The 15,765-nt window shown below is 38.7% G+C and overlaps 1 protein-coding gene across 1 annotated transcript in view; it reads right to left on the reverse strand.

Moving 5' to 3' along the window:
- Positions 1-15,392, reverse strand: part of ARIH1 (ariadne RBR E3 ubiquitin protein ligase 1) — a 107,600-nt gene extending 92,208 nt beyond the window's left edge. The window contains exon 1 of the mRNA XM_063089214.1: positions 14,691-15,392. Coding sequence (XP_062945284.1) covers positions 14,691-15,068 — 378 coding nt within the window. The 5' untranslated portion in view covers positions 15,069-15,392. The remainder of the gene's footprint in view (positions 1-14,690) is intronic.
- Positions 15,393-15,765: the final 373 nt, after the last annotated feature.

Raw genomic sequence — 15,765 nt, forward strand, 5'->3', positions numbered from 1 at the left:
TTTTAAGTACCACTTCCTATCCCATTCCCCAACCCCCATACACCCACCCCTGATTATCATGAATGGTAAAGATTTGGTATACTTCCTCAGACCATAGACTTAGATCAAATATGAACATTTTTGACACTGTGACAAACTGAGTAAGATGACTAATCTGTAAAAAAAAAATAAAATTTCAGCATTCCCTGAAAAAAATCTGGTGACTATACGAGAATACTTTAAAAAGTTTGAGGAAAGAAAGAAGTAAAAGATAATACAAATCCTTCTATGAACTTTCTGAAAACCCCTCATATTATATTTACAAGCCTGCAAAGGCCCCATTTTCCATCAATATCAACCTTTTCACATTTAAAAAAATTTTCCAAAAAGAGCCTTCTAATAACTTCTAACAAGACTCTACTTATCCACAAAGGTCAATATTCTCCTCTTTCCTAAAAAACCAACTGGTTACTTTGGAGGAAAAGGCCTTCCTTAACCTAGCTGCAAAAAGGGATCAACACACAACAAAAGTGAACCACACCAGGGCTATATAAAAATAACATTCCAAAAGACAAATTGGTAGGAATTTTTTAGTAATGGCAATATATTAAGATTCTCAACTTTGGAAACCAGGCTGGGGCAAGTCCAGAAACAGGAAATAACTGAGATCAGCAACACATGGATAAAGATAGACAAGATGGGTCCTGAGTTAATGGCCTTTATAATGAAGTATTTATTTATGGGTTAGTTTGCCCTTCCTAGACCACAAGCCCTGGAAAGAAAAGGAATGTTCTCCACTTGTCTTTGTAGACCTACTGCCAAGCACATGTACCAGCGGGAGGCATATGGATGTAAAAGTTGAATACAGATTTGGTAGAACATGGTGCTGGGAAGGCATGTTAATTTCAGGGATAATAAAATCCAAGAGGACCAAGTTCAAGATAGAAAGTAACATTAGATAAGAAGGAAAGGAGGCTTTGTTTTTTCTGTTTTGTTTTGTTTTAATTGAAACATAATTGTACATATCTGTGGGGTACAACATTGAATGTCAATACCTCTGTGATCTTTTAGCTTCCTATCTTGAAAGCTGTCATGCTAATTATCCTTTGTCAGTACCTGAATTTTATAACTGGAAATCAAGTCCAAACCTTTCCCTTTGTAAGGGCAGATTCAGCCTAGAGACTGATTTAGTCTAAAGTCACAGAGTTAGTAATATAAGACGGGAACAGATTCTAGTCCTAGATTGTAGGGTACCATCATAGTTTTATAAAATTCTATGAAATGTGATACTTAAGAGTTTTACAAACACCTGTTGTCCCACATATACAAAAAGTTTTTTAAAATTAATTTTGGTAAACCTACTGTATTTTGCAAAAGGTAGCTGCCCTACACTTGGTTTGGAGAACTTTCAATTTTACATTTTGTTACTCATTAAGCATATATCAATTTTGTTTTAAACCGTGTGATCCTGGAAATAAAATCTAGTCTTACAGCCATCTGCCTGTATCTTATCTCTCCTTTCCACATGGTACCTGTGGGAGCCAACCTCCGAGATGGCCCCCAAGTGATCCCTACCCCCTGCAGACCTTTCCACAGTGAATAGAGCAGACTTGTGTATCCAATAGGATATGGCAGAAAAAACAAAGTATGACTTCCAAGGTTAAGTCATAAAAAGCACTACAGCATCTGTATTGCTCTCTTTCATTACTTGCTCTGGCGAAAGCCAGCTGCCATATAGTGAGGACAACCAAGGAGCCCTATGGAAAGGCCCATGTGATAAAAGATGTAAGGCCTCCTACCAATAGGCAGTACATGAGTCATCTTGAAAGCAGTTCCTTCACCCAAGTCAAGACCAAATAAATGCAGCCCCAGCTAACAGGATGACTGACCACATCAGAAACCCTGAGCCAGAATCACCCAGGTACACTGCTCAAAACTATGAGGTAATAAATGTTTGGTGTTTTAAGCCACTAAGTTTTAGGGTAATTTGTTATGTAGCAATAGATAACTAATGCCATGATGCATCTAAAATCAGAGTCAATTAGCTACAATGAAAGGCCATTTTAGTATTGCAAAGTTTTCAGCATACAAATACAAAGAAAACTTAAGTACAAGAATTTGGAGATCCCCATACTAGCCAGCTGCCAAAAGAAAAAAAAAAAGAATTTGGCTCAGTCTCAAAGGCCAACTAAAGTCTCAAAAAAGTCTTGTATAGCCGAGAGAGCTTGTACTTTAAAGTCAAAGAGACCTAGTTTCAATGACCTTCACTAGTTTCTAACAGAAATACTGAGCTTCTTTGAGAAACCCATTTCTCAGTTTCTCTAATTTCAATCTACTCGTTGTATAATAGAGATAATGCTATCTATTTCCCTGGGATTATATAACAAACCAAAACGCATTAAAAACAATTCCTGGTAACATATTCCACAGATTAACCATCTATTATTTCCACTTCTATATGTTTGTGAGTCTCTCCTTACATAAAAATGAGTGAAATATACCTTTTTTTCCTTCATCTTGTTATTTTCTTGAATCCCAGACAGAATGTTTACTCCAGTCTTTAAAATACCATACTGTCTAGCTGGATGCATTTCACAGTTCATAAAGTAGTTACTTGCTCCCATGGAATGCATGCTTCAAAAACCCTAAGACATGTCCCACAGACTAAGGGTATTTATTTTAAAAATATTTATTGTTCCCTTTACAGTTAAGATAGGGTATCTAAGAAACAAACTAGCATTTCCACCAAGAACAAGAAAAACCAAAGAATGTGCAGAAATCATCTGTCTAAAGGCAATAGAGAACTGCTGAGGTAACAAGAACTAAAGGAACTGGTCATCTTAAACGTGTAGTAGCCTTTACCCTTGAGGCACTTGACAGTTCTAGAAGCAAGCAGTTAATCTACCACAGAGGAGTGCTGCTGGGAGACAGTACGGTAGGTAGAAGAGTGTCCCCCAAAGATGCTGACATCCTAATACTTGGAATCTGTGAATATGCTACAGCCTCCCCAAAGATGTTTGCATTCTAATACTTGGAATCTACGAATACGTTATGTTACATGGCAAGAGGGAATAAATATTGCAGATGGAACTAAGGTTGATAATCTCCTGCCCTTAAAATAAGGAGATTATCCTATATAATCCAGGTCAGTCCTTTGAGGTGGAAGGAAAAGGCAAAGTTGGAGGTCCCAGTCAGAGATTTGAAGATGCCATGCTGCTGGCTTTGAAGATGAAGGTGCCACAAGCCAAGCAATGCAGGTGGCCTCTAGAAGAGGAAAAAGCAAGGAAACAGCTCCTTCCCTAGAGCCTCCAGAAGGAACACAGGCTGCCAAAACTTTGATTTTAGCCCAGTGAAATCCATTTCAGACTTCTGACTTTAAGAACTGTAAGATAGTAAATGTGTTGTTTTAAGCCACTACATTTGTGGCAACTTACTACAGCAAAAAACAGGAAACTAATGCACAGATTAACCAACAGAGCTTTTTTACTGAGGCTTGAATAGGTATCTCAAGGAAGGGTCCCTTTTTCCCCTCAGGATATATGCTGAACTGTGATTGCACAAGGCAAGAGACTAAAAATCTAAAGGTAAAGCCTCTGAAACAGAGTGATACGTTCAGTGGTCTAGAGAGACACTGATTAAAGTATGTGATACCTAGCAGAGGGACTGCTTGAAAACACATCAAGTTCTTACTGGAAGACCTTTTGGGCCAGGGGCAGATCAGAGACAGAATGAACAGGGAGGGCTACTCAGCCTTATTGATTAAGGTGATCATTCACCACTCTAACAAACAGAATGGAGAATGAAAATCCTCTCTGGAGGAATCTATCATCATCTAGAATCTCTAAATCACTTTATTTACAATATATGGCATGTAATTAGAATCTGTCAAATGACAGGAACACATGACCAAAAACCATGAGAAAGAAAAAGACAAAATGAAGAGACTTTCGCATGATTCAGATACTGTAGTTATAGCTGGCAAAGCTTTAAAAATAACTACATAAGTAATAGGATGGAGAAAATGGAGCGAAAGGTGGTAAATAGATGAAAGAAGGGATCACCAGAAAATTATAATCTACAAAAAAGAATCAAATGGAAACTCGAATTGAAAAGTACAATATCTGGAATTAAAAACTAATTAAGATGTGTTTAAAAGCAGACTAGACACAGAAGACAAATTTAGAGTCCTGGAAGGTAAGCCTATAGAAATTATACAAACTGAAGCACAGAGAAAACAGGATGGAAGGTACACAAAAGAGCATTGGACACATATGGAACATAATAAAAAGTTCTGATATATGTACAACTAAAAGCTTAAAAGGAAAGGAAATAAAAATTGAGGCAGAACTGAGAATTTCCAAAACTAATGAAAAGACATTGCCCCCACAGAATCAAAAAGATCCGAAAACCCAAGGATAAACACAAAGAAAACCATGACTAGACACATTATTGTTTTTTTATCAGTCTTTCAAAGACAAAGTAAAACATATCAAAAGCACCCAGATTAAAAATAACAAAAAGACTCCTTTCCTCCTCCCTCCCAAACAGAAACGATGTAAGCCCAAAAAACAACAGAATCCTTAAAATGCTGAAAAGAAAACTACCAAACTAGAATTATATACATGGCAAAAATATTTACCAAAAAAATGTTTACTAAGTGCTCACTATGTGCCAGGTACCGTTCTGGGCACTGGGACTACTGCCATGAATAAAACAAAGTCCCTGCTTTCATATGGCTTTCATTTTAATATAGGAAGTCAGAATATAAACAAATTGAAAAATGGAATATGTCAGGTAATCTGCTAACTCCTTCTTGAAAAAATTAAGCATCCCATCCCCAACCATCTTTCACCAACTAGTCACATCTTAAGATCCAATACATTTTATTACTTAAGTACAGTGTCTAATAGTTCTGTTAATAACTCTCATAACTTATATATAAATGTTTCTGATTAACCAGTAAATACCTCTTCTTAATTTGTAATTTATGACCCACTGGTAATTTAGAGTAAACTCATGCAGGGTGGTTAGTCATGTCTCCTGTTTGCAAGCCTACAACACATTTCCTAATGATTCAGAAATATATCAGAATGAGAGCAGCAGTTCTCAACCCATTTGATCTCAAAAATTATTGAGGAGGCCAAAGAGTTCTGTTTATATAACTATCAATCGTTATCATGTTCAGTATTAAAACAGAATTTTTAAAATATTTAATTCATTTAAAATAACACTAATAAATCCCATTATGTTAATACAAATAACATTTTTATGAAAAATAATTATGTTTTAAAACAAAAAATTTACTGAGAAAACACTATTTTACATGTTTGCAAGTCTTTAATATCTGGCTTAACAGAAAACAGCTGGATTCTTATGAATGCCTCTGCATTCGATCTCTTGGATATGTTGTTTTGTTTGAAGAATATAAGGATAATGTTGCCTCACAAATATGTACCTGGAAAAGGGAGTACTATTTTCATAGCCTTTTCAGATAATATGGATATTCTTTTTGATACTACACCAAAATTCAAAACATTGTAGTTTCTATTAAGGCTAGTTACAACATGGAATCTGAAACCATATCAAAGAACTTTTCATATTCTTGTTACATTAAAATCCAGTGGCCTATCTTGTACTTTGTATGGATCTTTTACCAATGCATGATTGTGAAACATCATGTACAGCAGAAAAGTTTTTAAGTACCAGGAAGCCATCAGTCTCAAAATGGAAGATGAAGTTTTCCAGAACTCTAATTTTCACTCAAAAACACAAATTTTGTCATTAGTAACAAACACTGTCAGCCGTTTTCCTTGAAATGACAGGTATGCATCATTCATTTGAAGAAACACCATGTTTGCCATATGTCTATATAACCATAGTTTGTCGTCATTCTTTCAAGTAAAAATGGTGTTCCATCAGTGTTCAGTTCACAAGTCAAAAGTGTGCACAAATGTTTTTTCTTTGAGATAAACACCATACTTCAGTATGCATAAGTGATTTATGCATATAATAAAACTAATAATTTTTACTTTTTCATTTAGGACAAATAAGTAAAACTGGTACTTTCCTATGAGTGTGTGGCAAATACAATGACTTAGTATAGTTTGGTACCACTGACCTGATTTGTGCTAAGTGCCACTGGTTTTACCCATCCATTGCTTCTGCACCATCAGTACACATGTCAGCACATTTAAAAAGGCTAATAATGTCTTACTTTTATTATCAAATAGTTTGGCTCTTGTTAGACCTACTGTATTAAAGTGACCCAATAGTTTTTTAACATCCCTATGTCAGTTCAGATAAAGTACCAGGGAACTACATGCAAATAACAGTTTCATCTAAAAGGGTTGCTATATACTCATAGTCAGGAGCCTTAAAAAGCTTGTCCTCTTGGAATTTAAACATTTTTTTCTTGCCATTTTCTTACACTATCACTTTGGCATTACCTAGAAATCAAAAAATAATTTATCTGTGCCAGAAAAAAATCTTGTCTGGCTCCCTTTAGTTTACAGATAAGGAAACTGAGGCAGTAAGCATTTACCAGACAAGGACAAACTTCAACAAGCATTTACTGAATTTCTACTATCAAGGACTGTGTTAGTGTGCTGTATCTATGGACACAAAGATGAAGGAGTTTTAGTTTGCACCCTCAAAACCTTCATATCTAACTAGCTACAGAGACTTAGGTATAAAGATGGCTATATTATAACTACTTGTAGGCTACACTAAATATGCACATGAAGTGCTATGCAAACATAGATAAGGAAGCATTATAGGAAAAGTAGAGGAGAAGGACCTGGAAAGAGATGATGTAATATCTGAGTAGGTTCTAAATAGGAGTACATCGGGCAGTTAAGAAGAGAAAGGGTATCACAAGAACAGGGACCAGTATGAACAAAGGTAGGAAAACACAAATGTGTGTTATACATTAAGGAATTCTAAGCAATGCAACTGGGGGTAGTGGGGGATGAGGAACAGCAGCAGAGGAGACTAAAAAAATTAGCTAAACTTTAAGATGGGGAAGCCATGAACGCCACAGTAAGGAGTCTGGACTAGACTTTTAATAGTCTCTTTTTAGCAGGAAAATGACTATTGTATTTGTGTTTGGTAGCAGTATGAAAGACTGGAAACCGAGAGAAAAGGAGGCAAAATAAAAAGGGGACCTAGGATAACCAGTTAGTAAAAAGGACAGCAATAACATGAAATAAATGTCAGAGGTAACTTGATCAGGGTTAACTAGTTGTGGGAAATGCAGGAAAAGAATCAAGAATGACAAGCATTCCAAGAACGGTTAGTGGATAAGTCAATCAAACGAAGATCATCATGGAGTGAAGGTATTAAATATGGGTGTCAAATGAGTTTCAGAAAAATATCTGTCCAAAATGTCATAAAGTCCAAGATAACTGCCCACATGAGAGGCTTTTACTTATAAATACTTGCTAAGAATCAGAAAATACTTCTCAGTCTCTAATTTATACTTAATCTCTAAAAAAAACTGTACAATTAAGAGAGAGGACATATTGCCAAGTTAATTGGAGTCAGTTAATATTTGAATCAGAAGTATGTAAGTTTCAAAGGAGACAGCAGAGCAACACTGGGGAGAAGTGTCAGGGATTATAGCTATTCTTAGCATTGTCTAAATAAATATCTCAGTAATAAGGAAATGTTACCTAATATTTCTTTATCTGCTATACTTTTTGCCAAAATGTAATAAGTATCAGGTCACTTCTGATACTTCTTTTAAACAAAACATAGCAAAAAGGAAAGAAAAAATGCTACAAGACCAATGTTTACACGAAAAAAAAAAAAATTATATGGGAAAACTCCCAGAACAATATTTGGCATTTCTCATTTAAATCCTCACAACTTTTGACCTTAATACCAGAATTCTTATTTTTAAAAATAAAAAAATGTAGGGGTCTGATAAGCTGATTTGACAGAACAAATGCTAGCTCAATAAGAACTTTTTAAGCTGCCTTCTGAAATACCATATTATTCATCAATTTAATTCAAACACTATTTGGGCATCTACTATGCACCAAGGTACATCAAACAAGACATTATTCAAGACCAAGCCAGATGACCACCTATCACTGGGTGAATAAAAATTTAGGAAAAAAGCAAAAATTTAGGAAGAAACTTAAAGCATATTATGACTGTAGAAATCTACTGACTCTATGAAGAGTGGCTTAGCTGAAAATAATTCAAGGACTGCGACTGCAACTACAATCTCCATAAGCCCCCAAAGATCCAGTCACCCCAAGTTAGAAGAAGTCTGATCATTCCCTCGACCAATAAGTAATGATCATCAAATGTCAGCGTAAATAAATTCTCATCTATCCCATCATTTAACGGGAAAAACTAAGCTATTTATAAAGTTACATAGTAACAAAGGATGAGCTGTACAAGTACTGTCAAGGACTTAGCAAAAATTATGGCCTGTGATACTAAATAGAGAAGTAGGCAACATGAACATGCATTATCAAAGATACAGGTTCACTACCATAAAAGTGAAGAATGGGGAATTGACTAACTTCAGTAAGAAAAGTTTTTCCTTCAGGCCTCCAAAATGATAGCTACATAACAAACAAAAAATTTGACCCTGGGGCTACCCTAGGAACAATGAGTAAAAGTTAACATGGAAGTATAATCTACATCCATTTAAAAATTTAAAGAAGAGTCAAACACTGGAATGAACTACATTATAAAATAGCTCATCATCATTTACTTATAGCTGAGACAGGAATGTAACAAAAAGGATTCAAACACTGGACAGAGTAGGGGCTCTTAATCTTGACTATGCATTAAAATAATCCAGGAAAGATTTCTGTTTAATGACAAAATCTGGCCCAAATCCCCAGAGACCCATTTACAGTTGGCCCTTTGACTCTATCCATGGGCTCTGCAGCTGTGGATTCAACCAACTCCAGATCGAAAATATTCGCCCAAAAAAAAAAAAAAAAATTGTACTGAATACGTACAGACTTTTTTTTGGTCATTATTCTCTAAACAATACAGTATATCAACTATTATAACTACTGTAAGTAATCTAGAGATGATTTTTTAAATGCTGGGAAGATGTGTGTAAGTTATGTAAATATTACACTATTTTAAACAAGGGACTTGAGCATCAGTGGATTCTGGTATCCACAGGAGGTCATGGAATCAACTCCCCACAGATACCAGATACCAAGGGATGACTGACTATACTTGGTCCGGGGTGGGGCCTGGGTGCCTGCATTTTAAAAAATCCCCAGGTAAGGAAATCTGAATAAGATCAATAGATTGCATCGATGTCAATATCCTGGCTGTGATACTATAAAAGATGTTTTTTGCAAGGTACTGTTTTGCAAGATGTTCCCATTATAGAAAAACTGCTAAAGAGTACACGAGATCTCTGCACTACTTCTGGCAACTGCAAGTGAATCTACAATATTCTCAAAAGATATAATAATAAAAAAAAAAAATCCCCAGGTGATTCCACTATGTAGCTAGGATTTAAAAAAAAATAAAATCAAGGGCCGGCCTGTGGCTCACTTGGGAGACAATGGTGCTGGTAACACCAAGGTCAAGGGTTCGGATCCCTTTGCCAACAGCCCCCCAAAAATAAATAAATAAATAAATAAATTAATTAATTAATTAAAAATCCACAGAGGGAGGGTAGGAATGGAAGGGAAACCAAGTGCTCCAATCTAGAATGTCAGACGTCACTAGTTTGGTTTGCACGTTTGAAGTAAATGAGTAAAGCCCATCTTAGCTGAAGTATAACAGCAATGACAAATCCCTTCCAACCCTATAATTAGCCCAGTTAAGTGTTGTCCAGGCTCTAGAAATTTTCCTTTTATTAGTTTCTTAAAGAATTTACCAGCCATCATTAATCCAACTCTGTAGTAATTTATCACTAAAAAGAATAAGCAGAGAACCACCGCTGTTAAATTCCAACTAGATCAATGGTTCTCAGATGTTGGCTTGCATCATCACGACCTGGAAGGCTTGTTAAATCATACTGCTGGACCCCAGCCCCAGAGTTTGATTCACAGGACTATTGTCATAAGCAATTCAACAAGTCTTAATGTAATTTAAAACTTACAGCTCAAAGAGATCAGATGGGATAAGATAAATGTTCAAGAGAAGTAAATCTAGGGCCAGCCATGGCTCACTCAGGAGAGTGTGGTATTGATAACACCAAGGCCACGGGTTCAGATCCCATATAGGGATGGCCAGTTCGCTCACTTCAGAGAGCGTGGTGCTGACAGCGCCAAATCAAGGGTTAAGATCCCCTTACCGGTCATCTTTTTAAAAAAAAAAATAGAGAAAGAAGTAAATCTAAACTATGCCATACACCTTAATAGCTCCAAAACACACACACACACACCCTCCTCCCTCTTTCTTCTTTCTCAATTAAGTTAATCAATTTAAATTAATCATGACATGCACACTTGAATTCAATTTCTTGGAAACAACGAACATCTGCAATTAACTGAGGTTTTTAAAAGAATGTTAAACAAACCAAACAATTAATGTAAAAAAGACCAATCTGGTAGTTCAACTCTAGAATTCACGCCCAGATTTAAAAAGCCCAAAGGGCGGGCCTGCAGCTCACTTGGGAGAGTGTGGTGCTGATAACACCAAGGGCACGGGTTCAGATCCCTATACAGGGATAGCTGGTTAGCTCACTTGGGAGAGCATGGTGCTGACAACACCAAGTCAAGGGTTAAGATCCCCTTACTAGTCATCTTTAAAAAAAAGAAGTTCTTAAATCTTTTACTTAACAAATACATGAAATAAAATTAAAGATTTCAAATCAAAAGCCAATAGAAAATTTCTTCAGGATTAGATTTCTTCAGTTTTTAAAATGGGGTATTTAGCATAATCAATCTTATAAAAGCAAAACCCTTACCACTTCTCTTTATAACTCCTCTCTGACCATTCACATCCAAAGGTCCCAGGTCCCTCTTCCTCAGCACACCCTTTAAATGTGGTATCCCAAAGAGCTGCTGCTCTTTTCACTCTACTCACTCTCCCTGAGTCAGAATCATGCCAATGATTCCAATGGTTCAGAACTATCACTGGTGTAGCTAAAATATATAGATGCTCAGGTTCCACCTCAGACTTAACTAATCTAATAACTAAGAATCTCTGGAAGTGGAGCCCAAAGACCTCTATGTTTCCCACCTCTACATGCTTCTTCAGCAAAAACCACATCCTCTTACAAGTGTTTGGCATACAAAGAATGCACAATCAACATTTGCTGAACATTGCTGTGGAAATACAAAACGGCAAGTTTAAACATCCTCCAATTGCACAACTGTGTAGGATTTAATAAAAGACGTAGCTATTTACGCAGTTACCTTAGAAATGCACCTGTTAATATTAGCAATACTAGTTAAATACAGTTCGTCAAGTTAAAGGCTTTAAGCACTTTGTCATTAGTATAGGTTAAAGAAAGTCACTGATTTTTTTCTTAAAAGTTTAAAAGGTAAGCCAGGTATCAACAAAAGATTTAAATAAAACAAGACCAAATTAAACTAACTAGGGAGGAGTTAAAGAAAGCCAGAAAACCAAGAGTTTTCTAAAAGAAAAGAAGTGTTGACTTATTTGAAGACCAGAACTAACCTGCAGATATCTGCAAATAACAGTCTTGTTGCCCAGAATTCTTCTCCCAGAAAAAGTATTAAATTAACTTGACAAAAAAGATTAACTTGATGATCTTCTCACATTTTAAACTTTTTCTCCTGCGAATGTATTTTCAAATTCACTAACAACATACCTTAAAAGGTAGCATCAGGGAGCAGGGTATTAAAATTTTTTAGTTAACGATAAGTTCTCCAGTGTGAAGTAAACTATAATTTTTTAAAATTTGCTAAAACCTGTTGACATATTAAACAAACATAAGTGGTTTTTTTTAACTGAAAAAAACCTCGACAATTGATATTTAAAACCTCTTTTAATATAAAGAGGTCTTATAAGCCAATTAGAGATAAATATGCCAAAAGAGGGTAAAATGAGCAAAAAGCAAAGGGCAATTTACAAAAATACCAAGCCAAATAAAGATGTAAATTCAATCTCATCAGTTTAAAAAAAAATTTTTTTTTAAATGACCATTTTATGCCAATCAGGCACCAATATGGTGGGGAAAACCAGTAAAACTTTTCTGAAATGGTATTATGAATCAAATGCCTTGAAAATGAGCAAATTCTTTGACTCAGCAATTCAACTAATCCCAAGAAAATAAGAAAACACTCAAAGACTGACTTATGGGAATATTCTCAATGATGTTTATAAAAGCCAGAAACTTGAAAATAAAAAGGAAGACCTTTTGGTTTAGACCTGTGATCATGTAAAGCTCTTAAAAAATACAGTAGTTACTTATTGGCAGGAGGAAGTTGTTCACAGATTCCTTGTTTTTGTAACCTGCTTTTTTCCCACTGAAAGCAGAAAGAGAACATATTCCACTGTGGAACATCAATCAGTGGAACATGATTCCACTGTTATTAAAAAATATGTATAGTTATACTGAGGTTTGTTAAGATAACTACAGTTCACATTTTGGTGTATCTCTCTGGGGGGCAGGCTTATTTTGTCTTTTAATTTTTTCTTGCCTAATCAAATTTTTCTTACAATGTGCATGAATTACTTGTGTAACTTTTCAAGGCTATGTCTATTAGGATAAATAACATGCAACATAACCAAAACATAGTTTAGACCTAGTAAGTATACCATCTGGAGAAAAGATGGTCTGGGATATATTCTACCCTTTTATTTTACTGGTATTTCTAAATATGAACTTTTAACAAGGGATACTTAAATGTTCCGGAATTCTATCTAGGAGCATCTTTACAATGAAGTAGACTGGGGAAAGAAGAGGTTTTTCACAAATGGACACATAGTAAAAGTAGGACACCTAAAATAATCCCTAGTTTTTTGCAGGCTTTATTAGTTCATTTCATCAGCATCTATTCTCTCACCTAAAATAACAAAGGAAGAATGATGTCATATGCATTAGCTACATTTCTGTTCCAGAAGAACATAAAGAACTTGTTTTTAGCCTCAGTGATTAAGACACACCTAAGAGCTGAGAAAGTCGGAGGAGATTTAACTATAGGGAAACAAACTATAAGTCAAAAAGCTAAATAATAAATACCCATGAGCTTTTTTAAACAGGCTAATTAAAAATCCCAGTAAACTAGGTAATAAATTTGACACCATCAGATTTTATATAGGTGTAGATAAATGAAGGGACTTCAAAGTTTTACTGCAAATTCTTTAACTAAGTTCCCTCTAAATAAAAAAGAAAGAAGAAAAGAAAATTTCTCAATTTAGTGGCCTAAGAACTCAACTGTCATATTTTCAGGATCAGAGAAAGAGCAGTAAAACGTATCTTACTTCTACAACCCTTTAATTTCCTTATTAGACTGCGTTATCCCTTTTAAAGATTGAGATTTCTACTGTTTAGTAACAGCACTAGATATTAGAGATTTTTCCTGTTATTCAAAACAGTCTTCAAATAGTGCCTAGATGGTTCAATTTTCAAAACTGTTGCTTTTTAGACAATACTATAAAAATCTGTTAATAATGAAAAGTCAAGAAGTAGGCAATGACATACTGCTAATTTGTCAGTGAATTTTTAGGTAATCAGTTTAAGTTAAAGAAAAAAAGGAATGACTCAATAATAAACTTGCTACTTATATATACAGCTTCCTTCCAGGTAACTAATGCTTTCTAAAAGTTGTACAGATCAAGACTTCACTTTTATTCTTCAACCATATCCCTGTACCCTCATGACAACTGTTTTTCCCCCCCAAAAATGGAAATTTCTGATTTCCTAAATTTCAAAAATACAAAATCTGAAGCAGGTTAAATGAGATGTGGTTATCAACTTAAACCAAGCCTAACTTCCTGACCACGAAATACAACTTATCAGAGAAAGGCGTTCAGAAGCAGAAAGCCTCTGCTTTCTAATTCACAATAGAGTTTTGTCCAATATTAGACAACACTGCGTTTTGTTTTTAACTGCAAGAATGGGTATGCAATCTGCAGTAACTATTCCAACAGCTCCAAGCAAGTCATATGCTATCACTGGATAAGAGGTCCCAAACAAACACCAAAGACGTAAAAAAAAGATGTAAGCAGAAGCCTCACCATCAGAAAAGGGCCATCAGCACCACTTCCGAGAAATAGTTCCCTTCCCCCACCTCTAAGTAGGCACTGAAGACTGCCGAGGAGATTCATTTCTTTATTAACTGGTGCCCACTTGAGGCAACCGTACACCATGCTGCTCTTCGGCCTACTCTAATCCCTTCTAAATGTGTGCAAGTCAGACTGAAGGCTGGGGTAACCCTCGTGGTGCCCAATTCTTCCTGACTCCTCTTTCCCATCCCCCCTCCGCCCCGCCCCTATAGGCACTCCTCCGGCCAGAGGAAGGACACCGGGCCCAGGGACCTGCAGCAACCGCCCGCAAGAGAGGGCTTAGGCGGCCGGAGGCCTCCGCCATAGCAGGACCTAGGAAGCACCGCCCCCAGCGCACCTCCACACACCCGGCTAACCGGCGAACGGCTGTTTTCAACACCCTCTATCCCCGACAGAAGCAGCGGTGAAGACACCGGGCTGGGCTGCGCACCAGGCCCAGGCCTGCCCCTCGGGGCCGCGCGGACCGTCCGAACCCACTCCCCCATCTGGCCGGGTCAAGACAGCGCAGCAGCCACCCTCACCTGGATGACCTCGTTGACCTCCCGGATACATTCCACCATGTGTTGTAGAATCTGCTCGGCCGTGAGCACTTCATAGCGGTAATCTTCCTCTTGATCGTGCCCCGGCCCGCCGCCGCCACCACCACCACCGCCTCCGCCGCCGCCGCCCGGCCCCAGAGCGCTGCCGCCGCCGCCGCCGCCCGTCTCCCCGCACAGCAGTCCGTCCCGCTCCCCGCCGACGCCCAACCCGGGCTCCACCAGCTCCACCTCGCCCAGATCCAGGTTATCATCGTCCGGCTCGTCCTCGTCCTCGTCCTCTTCCTCCTCGGCGCCGCTGTCCTCCTCACTGCACTCCTCGTCCTCGTCGAACTCGTAGTTGTAGCCCTCGTCCGAGTCCATGGCGCGACGTGCAGGGGCCTGGCGGACGCTGGCCGAGACGGGGAGAGGGCGGGGACGCTGAGGCCCCGGCTCTCGCTCCGGCTCCGGGTGATGTCCGGACGCAGGCCTGGCTCCGGCCCCGAGGGCCGCGGCTCCTCCCCGGCTGCAGCGGTTGGCGGTTGGCGGCTGGTGGCGGCGGGGAGGGCGCGGAGGAGGGAGGGAGGGAGCGAGGGGGCCGCTTGCTGCCCGCCTCAGTCAGACACGGCTCCGCTCCGGCCTGGAGAGAAAACAGTCCCCAGCGCCACCTCCACCGCCTCTGCTACCGCTACTGAGCCAACAAAGGGGCGTGCGTCACCGCGTCGCGCTGCGTCCTCGCGTCACTCCTCTTTGCGTCATTGCGCCCCGCCCCGCCGCCCCTGCGTGGAGTGCGAGGAGACCCCACGGCCCAGCCCGCCAGGGCCTGGGAACGCGGCGGCGTGGAGATCGCTCTCTGCGTTCGGTCTGTGGTCGTTCTTTGGGCCGGGCCGAGGCCGGTCGACCTTTTACAGGAAGAGGCTGCCCGCAGCTTTCTGGTCTCCGAGAGGGGGGCCCGCCCAGGAGGTAGCCTTTGCTGCAAACCGTAGGGATCCAGCCCCCTCAAGCAATCCCGTGGGAAGGCGGCTTTCCCACCCGGCCGGAAAGGCACCTCCCGCCCGCCCCAGGGTAATTCCCGGAAGCC

Source organism: Cynocephalus volans, chromosome 3 (genome assembly GCF_027409185.1).
Source record: "Cynocephalus volans isolate mCynVol1 chromosome 3, mCynVol1.pri, whole genome shotgun sequence".
NCBI lineage: Eukaryota > Metazoa > Chordata > Mammalia > Dermoptera > Cynocephalidae > Cynocephalus > Cynocephalus volans.